The sequence below is a fragment of the Choloepus didactylus genome, chromosome 2 (genome assembly GCF_015220235.1).
Source record: "Choloepus didactylus isolate mChoDid1 chromosome 2, mChoDid1.pri, whole genome shotgun sequence".
NCBI lineage: Eukaryota > Metazoa > Chordata > Mammalia > Pilosa > Megalonychidae > Choloepus > Choloepus didactylus.
In genome coordinates this window covers 39,655,355-39,673,676 of record NC_051308.1, presented here as the reverse complement: position 1 = coordinate 39,673,676, position 18,322 = coordinate 39,655,355, and the positions used below count along the sequence as shown (strand labels likewise).

The window sequence follows — 18,322 nt, the reverse complement described above, 5'->3', positions numbered from 1 at the left end:
ATGTATTTTCCCCTTCTTCCTAAGTAGGGGAGACTTTATTTTATTTAGGTTGATAATGTTTCCAGCTAAAGATATTTTCAAGTTAGGTATGGCAATGTGACTAAGTCCTGCCCATTGAATTGTAGATAAAAGTACAACTTTCTAACTGCCATAGTTATTAAGAAACTAAGTGGACTGACCCAAGCATATGGATATAGAAATGAAGTCAGTGACAATGGATTTTGCTATCTTAATACTGAAAGACTTGGCATTCTAGATTTAGGGAGACCATTTGGCTTAAGGGTGGCATTGTGACGTGGAATGTATGTATCAGGGGCAAGAAATTGAATCCAGGAATTGACAATTTAAAGGAAGTGTACATTCCTGGTGCTGACTGCCTAGACACCCCTGAAGATGGAGAAAGAGATTAAGTTAGAAGAAGGGGTAGCAACAAACAAGATAAGATTGAACAAAGGTCTATGAATACTGAAACTTTATATAATTATATATATTTTGGGGGATGCTGGGGTGTTGGAATGGCTGGAAGGAGGTAAATGACATGGTGGAACTGTAACCTATACCATTCTTTGGGAGTTGCTCTATAGGTGCTCGTTGAATTGTGCCTTGAAGGTCTTCACCTTTCTGTAAATACCCTCTATTGCATAAGAAGGAAGGATTATGCTTCTATTGCATAAGAAGCAAAATCCATTGTCACTGACTTCATTTCTATATCCATATGCTTGGGTCAGTCCACTTAGTTTCTTAATAACTATGGCAGTTAGAAAGTTGTACTTTTATCTACAATTCAATGGGCAGGACTTAGTCACATTGCCATACCTAACTTGAAAATATCTTTAGCTGGAAACATTATCAACCTAAATAAAATAAAGTCTCCCCTACTTAGGAAGAAGGGGAAAATACATCACATGTTTGGAATCATCTGTAACAGTAACTTGTCAGCGTACACTACTGGTTAGAAATCACAATTATGATGCATTGTGGTCTGTAGAGTATGAAGAATAATGGATTTGGGACTGTGGAACTGTAATCCATAACAGTTTTTGAAATTACCTATATAACTGCTTGCTGAGCTGTACATCGAGAGTTGACACCTTTCTGTACATATGTTATATTTTAAAATAATGGAAATGGCAGAAGTTGTGGAACTGTGACCCATGACATTCTTTGAATTTGCTAACTGCTAGTGAAATCATACTTTGAAAGTTATCACTGTTATGTATATATGTTAAAGTTCACAATAAAAAAAAATCACACATGCACACACACACAAAAAGGAAATGTACAAGGCAAAGGTTGGAAGTATTTATGAGGTAACCAAATTTAAGGAATATCGACCAGACTATTGGATTAAATGTTGCTGATCTGAGTTCATGTCAAAAAAAAAGAAAAAGAAAAAAACCCCATAAACATAAAGGATTAAACAGTGTTACAACCAGAAGCTGAAGGATGATATGGTTGCTCAACTATTGCGGCTAAAAGGGAATTAATTTTTTAAATCAATTTTGGTGATGGATGCACAACTACATAATGGCACTGTAAACAACTGAATGTATGCTTTGTTTTTGTATGACTGCAAAGTATGTGGATATACCTCAATAAAATGAAAAAAAAAGTGAATTAATTTTTTAATCTGGAACTTTGTAAGGAAGTACCTTTCCACATGCGTATCGCAATTCCTCTAGCTACATCCAATAAAATAACTCTGCCGAAATCATCAGTTACTGCTGCCAGTGTGTTACATGGAGACAGACATAAACTTTCACCATGGCGTCTAGAATCTGGAAGTCCAAATCTGATATTTAAAGGAAAATAAAAAATTCAAACCACATTCCAATCTAGAGAAATTAAACAGAATAATTAAATGCATAAACAAAATAGGCTGAATATGTTTTTATTTAAAGAAATATGGACCTTGCCTGGGTTTTATAATTTATCAACTAATCATAGTGGATATTTTCCAATATAAAACACAAAAATTTCTCCTGTTATAAAAGCACAGCCCTACGAAATCTTTAGTATCTACAACCTTAAATTTTTAGAAAAGACCAAGTATAATTTTACCTATCCTTAATTAAGAGGTATGTTGTAGAAAACAAAATCCTCACAACCTACTAAATACTAGAATACTTTGCCCAATACTGGCATCTTTTTGTCTATTTTAAGCTCTTCTTAATATGTTCTCTCTTTCTTTCTTTTTTTTTTTTTTTTTTGCTAGATAGCACAACTTGCTGACACCAGTGTCTCTTATCTGAAGCAAGGACTTTCCATCTTCTAAATAGTTACCTCTAAACTGCTATTGGTCTAAATCAACCTTGTAAAAACTGTATAAATAGTATTATAGAACCAAGGGAGTCTATTTTGAGAAAAATCCCTGAGACAAAGTATACTAACTTTGTTATATCTATTTGGGATGCTCAGGGCCATTGGTTTATTTCTTCATTCATGGGTAAGTTTAGGAAATGTGATGTCTTACAAAACAATATTTTTAAATATGGATAAAAATCTTAGAAGATAAACTTCAATAAATTTTACTAACAATCTTTTTCGGTGAAGAACATCTAAAAGGGGGACAGGGTTTCCTTCATGATGGTCCTATATATTAGGTAATAAAAAATGATTTAAAAACAAAAGCAAACAAAAACCATGGCCCCTCCAAAAAGAAACATATACTAACATCCTATAGGGCTGCTGAAATAAGCAACAAAGTATAAACCAGCCCTCTGAAGAAAGCTTGCAAGCATATGAATGTTCTTATTTTTTTAGAGAAATCACTAAATCTTTTGTAATCTTAGTGACTTAGTGACAAACTAAACTTTTCAAAGGAAGAAATTCAACAACTATTACTAAACTAATTTTCCTTTACAACCTAAGTTTACAGATTTTTTTTCAAAAGCATACTTAAATACATAGAGCACCTACTACGTAACAAGGAGACAGCAGTGAACAAAAGAGACAAGATTCACTGCCCTCATGGAGCTTATATTCTAGTGAGAAAAAAAAAAATCCCTCATTACTGATTTTTAGAAGCTCCAAAAGCATATGAGATCAACAAATAAATCAGTTAAGCATACAGAAGACCCTACATTTAACAGATTCCTAAAAATATTAAAATTGGAGAACAGCATGACAGACTTGCCTTACAGCTAATGGTGTAGCCGGTTCAACCTTTGGCTTTTGCTTTTGGATAACTTCCTCTTCATGCTTACTTTTCCAACCGAGCCAACCACTTAGAAGAAAGAAAATTAAGAATAAAATTAGAGGTCCCAGAGTTATAAAAGGCAGACTATCAAAATACAAGTTAAAACCAAGCTAGATATAAATTAGATTTCATTATTTATGTAATTACCTGGCAGCATTAAATAAAGCAGAAGTGAGTTTACTTGCAACTGCTAGTGCAACATGAGATAATAATGGTTGTGTGCTTCCCTGAAAAACAGAACAAAATACTTGAAGAAAAAGCCTATTTGCTTACAAAGAAACAAAATATACCTATCAAATAAGGTTTACTAAAAACAGCTCTGAAAGGTTGTAAGGCCTGGACTGGCAATAATATTCAGCTTCTTTCAGAGGTAAAGACTTTATTTTAGGAAGTAGCAACATAATAAAAAATTTTAGATCTATAGTTTAAAAATAAAATCGCTAGTATTCTATATTTGCTTGTAAGGTTATTCCCTTAAAAGATGATGTAACTAAAAACAATTTTTAAACTAGGATTTTAAGACGCATCATTCCAATTGGGCTATGGATTTCCCATCTGTACACAACTGGCTCTTTTTCCTTTTTTTCCTTCTATAAAAGTAAAAAGATAGTTTAGACAATTTTGAAAATGCTGTTTTTGAAACAAAAAATGAGTTGCCAAATCTAACACCCAACTTTTCCCTACTTTAGAAAGCAATTTTTAACACTTGTATCAACTATAGTTGGCTGCTTGTTCTGTCTTTATAATTCAAATCCCTGGTGAACTGACATCATTAACAACCCTGAGGCTTCTGACTATAGATAGCACCAATGAGTAAAGACAACTCAGCTCTCAAAAGAATTTGGGGCTTCAGAAATAAGATTTGTTTGATTATATTGACTTTAGTATGTTTTCAGTTCATCTAAACAGCTTGGAAGAAAGTGAATTGGGATTAATTTTGGCTTCAGCTGAAACTTAGAAATGTAAACTGCTTAAACTTTCAAAGGGTATGTTATAACATCCAATTTGTAGACAAGCTGAAAGATCAGCAATGGCCTTATTTGTGATCAGTAATGAAACTCGTACCTCTAAAGCATAGAAGAAGCCGGTAAACGGATTGGACCCTACGGTGATATACTGAGACATGGCAGGTGGACTGTTTTTAATTGCTGCATTAAATCCACCTATATTGGAGGCAGTCTTCATTTGATCAAATGGGGACAGAGTCATAATACCTAATGATAAAGAAAAACAAACATGATTTGAAGCTCCATCCTAGGCTGCTATCTGCTTAGTTTTATGTAACACACGAGTCATTATTAAAAGCTACAAACATCGAAGTCTACATAATATTTGTAAAATATTAAATTTTCCACCTATTATTTCTCAAAGCTTTAAAAGAAATATTACAAAATTTAAGAATTAATTTTTTTGAACAGATACAAAATTCAAAAGGTACGGAAACTATACAGTCCACCTGTTTTCCCAAGTACTATTTCACTTCATACAGGCAACAATTGATAGTTTCTCATGTTTCCTTCCAAAGATGTCCTACATACACAAATGATAGCACACTACGTAAAATGATGTGTACCTTGCTTTTTTTTTAATTTAATAAAATATGAAGAAGAACAATGCACATTAGAATTCATCTGAACATGCCTTGTTCTTCTCAGTCATTCATAGTAACCCATTGTATGGACATACCATAATTGATTTGACTTGCTGATGGGCATTTAGGTTGTTTCCCATCTTTTGCTACTACAAATTATGCTGTGATGTAAATCCTTGATATGTCTTTGCATACTTATATGTATAGACATATAGACTTCTATGTCTACCTATAAGGTAAATTCTTATAAACAGAAATGCAGGGTCAAAAGGGATTACATTTTTAAACAAATTATATACTGTTATGTTGCTTTCCATAGAGGTGGTGCCAATTTATACTCCCACCAAAAAAAGTAAGAAAACATCTGTGTTCCCATACCATTCCTAACACAGTGCCAACAAACACTTTCAAGAACTGACTTGATAGTTTAGAAATTCCCAACCTTTAAATAGTGAAGCATTACTTTTCACTTCCCCAAGGAACTAAGAACAAAAGCAGGTACAGATTGAATGCTATGTGGACTAGCAAAGGAAAACCCACCCAGTGGCATTTAAATTCACCTGGGTGGCAGAGAGACAAGGTGGCTGGGGTGGGGGTGGGGGGGTGAGCCTAGAAATCCAGGAAGATCTGCTGCTAGATTTCAACATACATGCGCTTAGTCGGTGTCTTCCAAACTTGGGTACATACATAGTACATGAAGACACTCCATTCAGAGGTTTGGAACTCAGATAAATCATTGAGTGGAGCAAGAGTGATTCTAATTTTCTTATATGCACATTGTCTCTTTCCCTGAAAACTGTCAAAATTGCATTGCTGCTGAAGATGAGTACTGGGAAAGCAAATTCTTTTTGGGAGTTCATAAGCAAACTATTCACTGTATTTAAGGATTTAAGTGATCAAATAAATTCCTAAAAAAGTTGGACTACTCGTAAGGATAAGAACTTTTGTCTTATATTCATGGAAAAATGTTCATGATTCAAGATGAAAAATGTTTTTACTACATGTTAGATTTGGGTTAAGTTTTGCTTGACTGCCGAATAAGATCAAAGGGTGAATTAAATGATATATATATTGAGATACAAGTGTTTTTTTCATATTTTGAAAATGATTTATTTTGTTCAACTCAATAAAATATTTTTTACTAAAATTGTTAATACCATGTTTAATGAGAACAGTTTTATTGACTGTTCCGTTTGCTAATGCTGCCATTATGCAAAATACCAGAAATGGACTGGCTTTTATAAAGGGGATTTATTAGGTTGCAAAGTTACAGTTCTAAGGCCATAGAACTGTCCAGACCAAGGCATCAACAAGAGGGTACCTTCCCTGAAGAAAGGCCAATGGCATTCAGAACACTTCCGTCATCTGGAAAGTGGCTGAAGTCTGCTGGTCCCGTGTTATGTTTCAAAACGGCTTTCTCCAAAACGTCTCCGGGCTTCTGTCTTCACTCCTCTCTCTCAGCTCCTGTGCGTCCTTGCTTCTTCCTCCCAGGGTATGTCTCTCTAAGCGTCTGAGAGTCCTCTCTCAGCTTCTCTAGGGCAAACTCTGGGTTTCATCTCTTGGCTTAGCATCTCCAACCATCCTTCTATCCACAACTCCAAGTACCTCTAAGCATCTCTGACCATCAGCGTCTGTGCTGCTCTTGAGCTCTCTTAAGTAGTCCAGTGAACTAATCAAGACCCACCATGAATGGGCATGGCCACACCTCCATGGAAATAATTCAATCAGAGGTTCCACCCTAATCAACAGACTAAGCAGTCTGCTCCCACAAGACTGCATTGAAGAATATGGCTTTTCTAGGGGACATAATATATCCAAATCGGCACATTGACTATACTTTATTTTTGAAGTCTTGCTTTAACTTTTTTGTGATGTGGTGATCAAAACTATGGTTTTAATCTTATGTTAACTACTTTTTTTTTTAAGTTATTATAGCCAAAAAAGATCTTTCACAAAGACACAGAGATCCAAATGGAAGAAATGCATCCTTGGCTTTTCTTTTTATTTTGGTACATTTGTTATAATTCATCAAAGAACATTTTTATAATTGTACTGTTAACTGTATTTCATCAATTACAATAGGGTTCACTGTGTTGTACAGTCTTATGTTTAATCTTTTAATTTTTATTCTAGTAACATATATACAACTTCAAATTTCACTTTTTAACCACATTCACATGTATAACTCAGCGCTGTTAATTATACTAACAATCTTGTGCAACCATCACCACCAACCATTTCCAAAACTTTATAATCAACCAAAATAGAAATTCTGTACAAATTAAGCATTAACTTCCCAATCACTACTCCCAGCCCAGCTCCTGGTAACCTATATTCTAGATTCTAACTCTATTATGAGTTTACTTATACTAATTATTTCATATCAGGGAGATGATACAATATTTTCCTTTTGTGTCTATCTTATTTCACTCCACATAATGTCTTCGAGGTTCATCCATGTTGTTGCATGAACCAGAACTTCATTCCATTTTCATGAAGAATATTTCATTGTATGTAAATATCACATTTTGTTTATCCATGCATTGGTTGATGGATACTACAGTTACTTCAATCTTTGGTGAATGTCAATAATGCTGCCATGAACATTGGTGTGCAAATGTCTGTTTAAGTCCCTGCTTTTTGGAGTATATACCTAGTTGTGGGAATGCCCAGTCGTACGGTAACTCTATGCGTAGCTTTCTGAGGAATTGCCAAATTGTTTTTCATAGTGACTGCACCATTTTACATTCTCAACAGCAGTGAATGAGTGTTCTACACATCCTCTCCAACACTTGTAATTTTCTGTGTGTGTGTTTTAAGTAGCAGCCATTCTAATGGGCGTAGAATGGTATCTCACTCTAGTTTTGATTTCCATTTCTCTAACAGCTAATGATGTTGAGCATCTTCTTATGTGCTCTTTAGCCATTTGTATATCCTCTTTGGAGAAGTGTCTATTCAAGTCTTTTGACCCATTTTTTAATCGGGTTATTTGTCTTTTTATTGTTGAGTTCTAGGATTTCTTTCTATCTTCTGGATATTAAAATCTTACCAGATAAGTGGTTTCCAAATATTTTCTTCCACTTAGTAACCGGCTGTTTTGGTTTGCTAAAGCTGCCAGAATGCACTATGCCAGAAATGGGTTGGCTTTTACAATGGGAATTTATTAATTTATAATTTACAGTTCTTTGGTCATGAAAATGTCCAAATTAAGGCATCAACAGGAGGACACCTTCTCTGAAGAAAGACTGACAGCATCTGGAACACCTCTGTCACACGGGAAGGCACATGGCCAGCATCTGCTGGTCCCTTTTTCCTGGGTTTTGCTGCTTTCAGCTTCTGGCTTCAGTGGCTTCCTCTGAGCTTCTGTGGGTCCTCTCTTAGCTCCTCCAGGGTTTTTCTCTCCAAGCTCTCTCAGCCTTTCCTGTCTTTTATCCTTTCATAAGGAACTCCAGTAAAAGGATTAAGACCCACCTTGAAATGGGTGGTTCACATCTCAATTGAAACAACCTAATCACAAGGTCCTACCCACAGGAATGGACTGAAAGAACATGGCCTTTTCTGGAGTACACAACAGCATCAAAGCAGCACAGCTGTCTTTTCACTTTTGACCACTGATTCACAAAAGTTTTAAATTCTGATGAGTTCCCATTTATCTATCTTTTCTTTTGTTGACTGTGCTTTGGGTTAAAGTCTAAGAAACCACTGCCTAACACAAGATCCTGAAGATGCTTCCCTACATTTTCTTCTATGAGTTTTACAGTCCATTTTGAGTTAATTTTTACATACAGTGTGAGACAGGTATCCTTCTTCACTCTTTTGCATATGGATATCCAGTTCTCCCAACATCATTTGTTGAAGAGACTATTCTTTCTCAATTGAGTGGAACTGGCAGCCCTGTCAAATATCAATTGGGCATAGATGTGAGGGTCTATTTCTGAACTCTCAATTCGATTCCATTGGTCTATATATTCATCCTTGTGCCAGTACCAAGCCATTTTGACCACTGTAGCTTTGTTGTAGACTTTTCAAGACTTTCTCTATATAGGATCATGTCATCTGCAAATGGTGCAAGTTTTTCTCCTTCCTTACAATTTGGATGCCTTTTATTTCTTTTTCTTGACTAATTGCTCTGGCTAGAACTTCTAGTGCAATGTTGAATAAGTGTGATAGTGAGCATGCTTGTCTTGTCCCAAATTTTAAAAGGAAAGCTTTCAGTGTTTTACCACTGAGTATGATGCTAGCTGCAGGTTCTTCATATATGATCTTTATCATGTTGAGGAAGTTTGGTTCTATTCCTATTTTTCTAAGTGGTTTTTATCAAAAAAGGATGCTGGATTTTGCCAAATGCCTTTTCTGAATCAATTTAGATAATCATGTGGGATTCCCCCTTCGTTGTGCTATTGTGGTGTATCACATTAACCGATTTTCTTATGTTGAACCACCCTTGCATACCTGGGATAAATCCCACTTGATCCTGGTGTATAATCCTTTTATTCTAGTATATTGCTGAGGATTTTTTACTTCTATATTCATAATGGATATTGGTCTGCAATCTCCCTTTCTCCATGATATCTTTACTTGGCTTTTGTAACACAGTGATATTGGCCTCATAGAATGAGTTAGGTAGTGTTCCCTCCTGTTCAATTTTTTAGAAGAGTCTGAACAGGACTGGTATTAATTCTTGGAATGTTTGGTAGAATTCACCTGTGAAGCCATCAAGTTTTTCTTTTTTGGAAGGTTTTTCATGACTGATTCAATCTCTTTCCTTGCAAGTGGTCTGTTGAGGTCTTCTATTTCTTCTATAATCTGTATAGGTTATTTCTGTGTTTCTAGAAATGTGTCCATTTCATCTAGGTTGTCTAATTTGTTGGTATACAGTTGTTCATAATATCCTCTTATGATCCTTTTTATTTCCGAGGGGTCAGTACTAATGCCCCCCCCCCTTTCATTTCTGATTTTATTTGTGTCTTCTCTCTTTTTTCTTTGTCAGTCTAGCTAAGAGTTTGCCAATTTTATTGATCTTCTCAAAGAACCAACTTTTGGTTCTGTTAATGCTCTCTTTTTTTTAATTCTTGATTTCATGTATTTCTGCTCTAATTTGTGATTTCTTTCCTTCTGCATGCTTTGGGTTTAGTTTGCTGGTTTTTTTTTAGGTCCTCCAGGTATGAAGGTAGGTCTCTCATTTAGCTTTCTTCTTTTTAAATATAAACATTTAAGGCTATAAACTTCCCTCTTAGCACTGCCTTAACTGCATCTCCTAAGTTTTGATATGTTTTGTTCTCATTTTCATTTATATCAAGATATTTACTGATTAACTGATTTCTTCTGTGACCCACTGATTGTTTAAGAGTGTGTTATTTAACTTGCACGTATTTGTGGATATTCCAGTTCTCTGCCCGTTATTGATTTCCAGCTTAATTCCATTATAGTCATAGAAGATCCTTTCTATAATTTTAGTCTTTTTTAATTTATTGAGACTTGTTTTGTGACCCAACATGTAGTCTATCCTGGAGAACCTGAGAATGTGCTCTATCCATATGCACTTGAGAAGAATAAATATCCTGCTATTGTGTATATGTCTGTTAGGTCTACTTCATTTATCATGTTATTCAAGTTTTCTGTTCCCTTACTGATTGTCTGCCTAGATGTTCTAACTATTGATGAGAGTGCTGTATTGATGTTTCCAACTATTATTGTAGAGGCGTCTATTTCTCCCATCAGTTTTGCCATGTTTGCCTCATATATTTTGGGGCTCTGTGATTAGGTGCGTAAATATTTATGACTATTATTTCTTCTTGGTGGATTGACCCTTTAATTAATATACATTGTCCTTTTCTCTTTTAATAGTTTTTGACTTAGTCTATTTTGTCCAATATTAGTATAGCTACCCCAGCTCTTTTTTGGTTACCGTTTGCATAGATTACCTTTCTCCATCCTTTCATTTTCAACTTATTTGTGTCTTTGGGTTCCACTTCTCCCTTACTCTTTACGATCAAGTCATTTACAATGGCCTCCTTTCTGTTTCTTGAACATATTGAAGTCCCCAAGGCCCTTAAGTGTCCTTGCTACTTCCTCTGCCAGGAATGCTCTTCCCACAGCTCTCCATACAGTTGGTTCCTTCTCATCCTTCAATGTCTCAATCTGAATGTCACTTCCCTTGACAGGCCTTTCATCACCAGTCTATCTAAAGTATCTTCTTCCTTTACTTTCTATCATAACCCTCTGATTATTTCTTCATGAGACTTACTAAAATTTTAATATTACCATATTTATTCCTTTGATGTGTTTATTGTTTGTCTCCCCATCACAAGAATGTAAACTTCAACAGGACAGGGGTTCTGCCTGTCTTATATTCCTAGCATCGATATTACTGCCTGGGATATAACAGGTTTTGATTTATCTGAATGGATTATCAGACCTTTACGTAAAGAGGTACACATAATAAAGTTTATTGCACCTTTTCTTTTTTCATTTTGTAGGCTGAGAGACAAATGGATAGAGTAATATTTTCTATCCAATCATTTCCCCTAGCCTGTTTCAGTGTCCCAAAGTTTAACAGAACAGGGAGGGAAGCTGCCCTGAACTGAACTCAACACTTTGGAATACTGCAGTATTTTTATGTTAGCAAAAAAAATAAAAACAAACTAAATGTCTACCAATAAGGCATTTATTAATTAGAGTATGGAATGCAGCCAATTAAAAATCTGATATATGTGTCAGATATCTTCCATTTGCCCCTCTAGATTCACACTCTTCCATTTTCTCCTTGCTCTCACTCTGAGGCCAATTAGTAAATATCATGCCAAAGGGCTCTGATGCCCTTGCCCTTTAGCATCCACTTGGGTTCAGACAATGAGAAGCCACATCAGGAGATCAAGGAGAGAAGGAGGAGTAAAGTCAGGATATTTATTTCCCTGGCTCCCTCCCTGGAAAGCTGGCTGTAACCCTTGAACCAAAGTCAATTCTGCTCTTAATGTACTGATTCTACTCGGTATCTCCAAGTTCTAGAACTCTTACCACCCCTCACCTTTTAGGCCTAGGAATTGTTAACAGCTTGGCTGCTACAATGTCCCAGGATACTATACTATCTATCCCCTGTGGTCCCTTACATTGCATATTATTAAATAGTTTCTCTGTAAATAAACCTTTTCAATTATCCTATTTCAAGTGTGCCATTTGTTTTCCATTAGGACTCTGACTGATATATACCTAGCAAAATTGATGTGAAAGTTTCTTCATGATACGCTGATCAAAAAAGGGTTATATAATTGGTATGATACAAAACTATTTATGAAAACGTATTTCTCTACATAATCACATGTATATTACACACACACATACACACGCACATATCAGAAAGTCTACTAGGATGTTTACCAAAATGCCACTAGTAAGTATCTCTAGATGAAAGGATTTAAGGGGATTTTTTTCCCTTTTCTCTTTATATATTTTTGTACTACCTGAAGTTTTTCTTACATACACTATATTGATGAACTGAAAAATGTATATATACATTTTTAAATAGCCCCTTCCAAATAGTATTTCCTTCTTCTCCACCCTCATTTCCACTGCCTTAATTCAGAAGCACATTTCTTCTTACAAAGATTATCACAGCTGCCTGACTGGATACAATATCTAGTCTTGACCCTCCTATTTAGCCTCTAAACTGCTACCAAAGTAATTTTTCTATCAGGAAAATCTGAGTATTCCCTTGCTCAGAATTCTTCAGTGGCTTCCAGCCTGGCCAGGAGAAAGACCTAAATTCTTCTGCATTGCATACCAGGCCCTTCAAAATTTGACTCCTGTTTGTGGCCTCACCTCAGTTCTCAAGCTCTCCTTGGTGCTCTTAGTTTCTCCAGCACACCATGCACTCTCACATGTTGGACAGAGTGCCTCCCTTTGTGCTTATTCTCTAGGTCAACTCTTACTCATTCTTTCAATCTCAGATTAAAGTCAACCTCCTCTTTACTTCATCTTCATGCTCTCTTCCTGCTCCTACTATACTTGCAAATTTAGTCTGCCTGCCAACCATAGCAATTGTTGAATGTTGTAGTACTGCAACCGTTTTCATGTGTTTCTTCTGTCTAGACTCATACTTACTAATGGCAGGGACCATGTCTTTTCATCTTTGTTCTCAATGCTTAACATAGTTCTCAAATACTGGTTGCAAGAAGAAATCTGTTTTTATATATCTTCTACTAGTCTAAAGTTTACATTTTTAAGAGACTGATCTGTACAATAATTATAAAACCAAACCTGGTGGCAGAAAAATTAACTCAAATCTTGAATGACTTAAAACTATAAAATACTGATGCTGAGGGCCATAATTAAATTGTTTTTTAAAGACATACGCCTATTCTGACTTGCAAGTCCAAAGTAACTTCCAAACATCTCACTAAAGGCAAAACATTTTCTTTTCACATAAGAATAAATGTATATTTAAAATAAATAGACACTTCAATCAAAAAGCACAAGAATTGAATTCCAAAAGAATTTAATTTAGTAATACTTACCAACACTAGCATGATCAATAATAGTGTCAATATCTTGTAGACCCCATTTCTTATAAGCTAATGGTGGTGGTTGTATGTTCTCATTACCTGATGCTGCAGCTGCCAAAGATAAAAATTAGACCATCCAAATTTAAATATAATGGATAAAACAAAGTTTTACATCAAATCATTAAAAATGTATCAATTTGATTTATTGTTCTAACATTTCAACTAATAATGAGGCCAAGTAATGTAAAAGAGAGATTTATTTACTTCAAGACAATGCATATAAAATCAAAACATTAAAAGAAGATTAAGTTAGAACAATCAAGTAATTAGAGAAGGCCAAATTAAAAATCTTAGACTACTATTGAAAATCAAACTGAAATCAAACTGTAATTGATGCCAAGGAAACAATTGCTCTCCCTTGAGAAAGATAATGGGTAAAATCCTGGGAACAGCAACCAATACCCTACTCAGTGAAAAACTAAAAACTTGATATACCTGGCAGGAACACAGATCTCCTTCCTCTTAGTAAGATTTCTAAGATCTCTATGTAACTAAGGCCAAACTTGATAGAAAGATATGCTAACAGCAAAAGCACTGCCAGAAAATTTAAAGAAATGCCGACTGCTAACACCTGCATCTCTACCTAGTGAATAAAAACTGTCCTACTTCTGGTCATGGGTTCATGCACAGGGTCCCTTTTATCAGGAAATCCCCCACATTAAACATTATAATACAGCTGAATTTTGGTGTTTAATTCTGGAAAGTGAAGAAAAATAATTTAATAAAAGAAAAACATTATAATCCTCTAAGTACTACAGATTTTACACTAAGGCCAAGAAAAGAGAAATTTTCTATATACTGAATTAAATGTCATAATTTATAGCTAAGTAACCAGAGCTCTTTTTTTTTTTTTGGAGGAGGAGAAAAGAATTTATTTACAATCTTGCAAGAACAGGCACACAGCCAGAAATGTGGTACGCTGGCATACCAGAAAAAGAACATGGAGACAGTTATATCCTATTCCTAATACACAGGTCCCTCCCCTGCTTCCCCACTGGCTGGGTATTCCAGAGGTTACAGCCTATCCAAGAAAGCTAACTAGCCCGCCTTTGAGATTTTGAATTGCACAGCCTATCCAAGAGAGCTTATTCAGTTTAAATTTCCCACTTAGAGTTCCTACCTTTGATCATACCCCGCCATTCTTTTACATTCTAGCAACCCTGGTTATCTTTACCCCATAAGGAACTTGTGCTGATTCTAGACTTACGTCACGGTACTCTCTCTCTTTTTCCTTCTGCTCACTAGGGGGCTAGTTTAAGCCAGCTCTTCGGCCCAATCTCCATTTTCTCTATTCCATGTGGTCTTTATGTGAAAACTAAATTTAACCCTTTCTTACAGATTCCCTCCTCTTTCTTTTTTTAAACATTTTTAGTTTTCACATTTTAGCTTCTCAAATTTGCTAAGAGCTTTTTCACATTCCAACCAGAGTTCTTTTAAGCACAATTTACAGTAAGAAGACACTAAGTGATTAATTCCTCACTTGCAAAGAGACAAAATGGCTTCATAGAACTAAAAAACTGTAAAAACTTAAATGGCTGGCAATACGAATTATAACCTAATTGTCTATTTCTAGTTAATTTTATTAGTAGTCTCTTTGCAGAGAGTATGGGGGACTACTTGAAAATGCCCCCAAGATAATGAAGTTTATGGTGGGTTAAATTTAAATAATTCAAAAGACTAATGAAAATAGGTATAAAAATTCAAACTATGACCTAATACAAAAGCACATGCCATTAAAGAACCACACAAACAAGACTTCAGAAATTTATCAATCACATCAACCTGCCAAATATAACCTACATTATAAGATGCTGCATTTCCCCCACAGAAATTGCTTATTTTGCTTCTTGGTTGTTCAGTTTTGGATTTATGAAGAACGTTTATGAATCAGCAAACAGATCCTCATTAATCTATGTGTTCATGGAGCTGTCTCAACTGTTTAAGAGTTAAATTTTATTTATTTGTTTTATGACCATTAAGTCCTCTCTAACCAATCAAAGAAGAAAAGGGAAAGTCAGTGCTAGTACTGTATTTTCACTGATTTTATGGCTTTTTCTTATTTTAACATCTCTAAAATTGGGAACTTAACATCGACAATTAGCCTTTTATTGCCAGAATTTTTATTTCTAAGTGCTATATAAAATAATGGTGTGCCTTATAATCACTGGCATCTTGGATGTGATGAACAATAGTATTTTTTCCTAAAGATATCACAGCATCAGAATGAAAAGTATCGGTAGCAAATTTAAGAAATCTTAATTGATTGTGCATGTTCCATCTCCAAATCTAAGAGTAATACGGTTGCCTATTTTATAAATATACATTAAGTTTACATATGCTTCCAATTTTTCTCCATTCAGAAGTGTTCCAAGTTAACAAAAAGAGCCTGATGCTGACTCCATTATATCCTCCCTACTGTGGGGAAAATTTCCCCTGCACACAGTGGTATCTTCATCTTCAGTGGGGACACAAACAATGCAGAGTGACAAGTTTTTAGTACACTGGCACTGTAGATGCTGATATAGTAAAAAATTTGGTTCCTCAGCTAGATGCAACTATATTCCTCACCTCAAGGTTGACTCTCAATATACTTGCAAATATTAATACTAACTGGCCAAAGCATACTGCTGAGTTAGTGACTAAAGCCTGTTTACTACCTGTGCTGGCCACATTCTCCACTGGCAACATGTAAAGAGTGTTGCAATTTTAGTCCTGCTTTTTTCTTACTAAGGCAATCTACCCATCACTGTACTCCCATATCTACAGTAGTGGATTTTCTCCCTAAATCTAGCTCATGGACCTTTATATTTTTAAACAATCCTTATTCTGTAAGTTCATAAAACATATCAAACAAGCATCATCAGAACATTAATACTTTCTTCCCAAACATTACCTTTTGCTACTTGATTTCGACAAGCACGAAGAGAGCTGAAAGAGACTAAATCCGTCAATAGTTACAATAGCAGCTGGTATAAGATACTCCAGCTCTTCATTCTAATTAAGAAATAAGAAAGAAGAAAACAATAAGTTTTCATCATTGCCAAATCAGCATTTTTTTAATTATAGATGAAATTCATGAATAACATAAAATAAAAAGTATTGTGTTTAAAGTTAAGTATCAACAACGCATTATCAGGCAGAGGAACAGAAAAACATCAATGGAAAATTAATTCCAGACTGCCTCTGGACAAAGGTTTAAAATTTTTCCTAAATATGAGCTTCTGTATATGGTAAATAATGCTTTCAGAATAGATGGTTAGAATAATAAAAACACAAGTTTTTAAAAATGAAATATACTCATTCTAAAGATACAAACATCACATAAGAGTAGGAAGAAGAGGGGACAAAAAAATTCATCTGAAATCCTAGACCTATCTCAAAACATATAACTCACATATATTGATATACTTTGCTATGAGACTATACCACAGTATTCTGTAACATTTTTATTTACTCAATAATGTGACAATGATACCTTTCCATTTCAATAAACAAATCATTTTTTGCCACAGCTCTACAGAGTACTCCATTATATGTACCAAAATTTACTTGACTAGTTCTTATTGGTAGACATTTAGTTTGGTCTCCTGCTTCCATTCTTGCTCTTTTCAATCCACTTTGAGTGATCTTTGGGAGACACAGCAGATCAAATTACTCTCCTGATTACAACTCTCCAATGGCTTTCTTCTGCACTTAGAATAAAACCTGAATAAAATCATACCTGCAAGATCTAATGTCATCTCACATCTCTCTTCCCTTGTTCCTTAAACAGGAAGTTCATCTTCACTCAGTCCTTTGCATGTCCCTGGACCTTCTCCTCCTAGACCCTCATTTGCCTTGTTCTTCTCATGAATCAGATCTCAGCTCAAACATCAGTAATTCAGAGAGGCTGTTTCTGAGCCTCTATCTCAAACAGCAGTGTCAGTCTTTCGCCATATTACTATCTCAGCACCAGGATTCCTTCCTTCATAGCACCTATCCGAGACTAAAACTGTCTTGATATCTCTACTGGTTTACTGTTGGTTTCCCTCTAACACCCTCAAACTGTAAGATCCATGAAAGGGACCGTGTGTGTTTTGTTCAATGGATCCTCGTGGATTAGAACTGGGCTGAGCACACATTAGGTAGTAAAAATATTCATGAATTAATTAATACTTTTTCATTATTGCAAAGATCACCACGATAAATAACCTTCTATATATATCTTTTCACATTGGGGGAAATTAGTGTAAATTCCTTCATATGAGTCTGCTTGGTCATAGAGCATTCACAGTTTTCATTATCATACATATTATCAAATTGCCCTCCAGAAAGTATTCATCAATTCAAATTTCCACAAACAATACACAAGAGTGCCTGCTAATCATTTTGTTAACCATTTCAAATTTGCCAAACCTAAAAACAAAAAATTATCTCATTGTAGTTGCTTATCATTCTTAGATTATTACTAAGGTTCAAATTTTTCTTATATGCTTTCCTCCTTTGAAAGCTACCTTCCCCTTTTTCTATAGCACTGTCTGGCTGTTTCCATTATTCAAAAGTTGATCTGTGCACGACAAAGGGCAAGGGCGCAGGGGGACAGATGGGGAGCTGGCATGTGAGCTCATTTGACAGGTTCACAGGCCAAGCTTGCATGGTGCCTTGAACATGGCAGTGAAAAGTCTCATTGACTCTGAGGAGCTGGAAGATAGAGAGGACCTAAGCACCAACAGCATTTCTATCCATTATCTCCAGAACCAAAACCTTCAGAAATTGTGCTAGATGACAGAAAATCTTTCTGCAGAAGTCAAAGTTTCTTGAACATTCCAGAAAAATATCTCCTCTCTTCAGAAACCTCTGCAATGACCCATGTTAACCCAACTGCACTATTTTTTATGGTGGTAACAAACAACACAAAATTTCCCATCTTAATCACTTCTATGTGTATGCTTCAGTGGTGTTAATTGCTTTCACAGTGTTGTGCTACCATCA

General features: G+C 35.3%; 1 protein-coding gene and 1 non-coding gene across 2 annotated transcripts in view; both read right to left on the bottom strand.

Moving 5' to 3' along the window:
- The window catches only part of RAB3GAP2 (RAB3 GTPase activating non-catalytic protein subunit 2), a 147,557-nt gene that overhangs the window by 80,738 nt on the left and 48,497 nt on the right, over positions 1-18,322 (bottom strand). The window contains 7 exon segments of the mRNA XM_037823524.1: positions 1,653-1,792; positions 3,137-3,226; positions 3,347-3,426; positions 4,265-4,413; positions 13,304-13,402; positions 16,245-16,278; positions 16,280-16,345. Coding sequence (XP_037679452.1) covers positions 1,653-1,792; positions 3,137-3,226; positions 3,347-3,426; positions 4,265-4,413; positions 13,304-13,402; positions 16,245-16,278; positions 16,280-16,345 — 658 coding nt within the window.
- Positions 11,262-11,393, bottom strand: LOC119528366. Its single transcript, XR_005215670.1, has one exon. It is a non-coding gene; the product is annotated as a small nucleolar RNA SNORA36 family (small nucleolar RNA).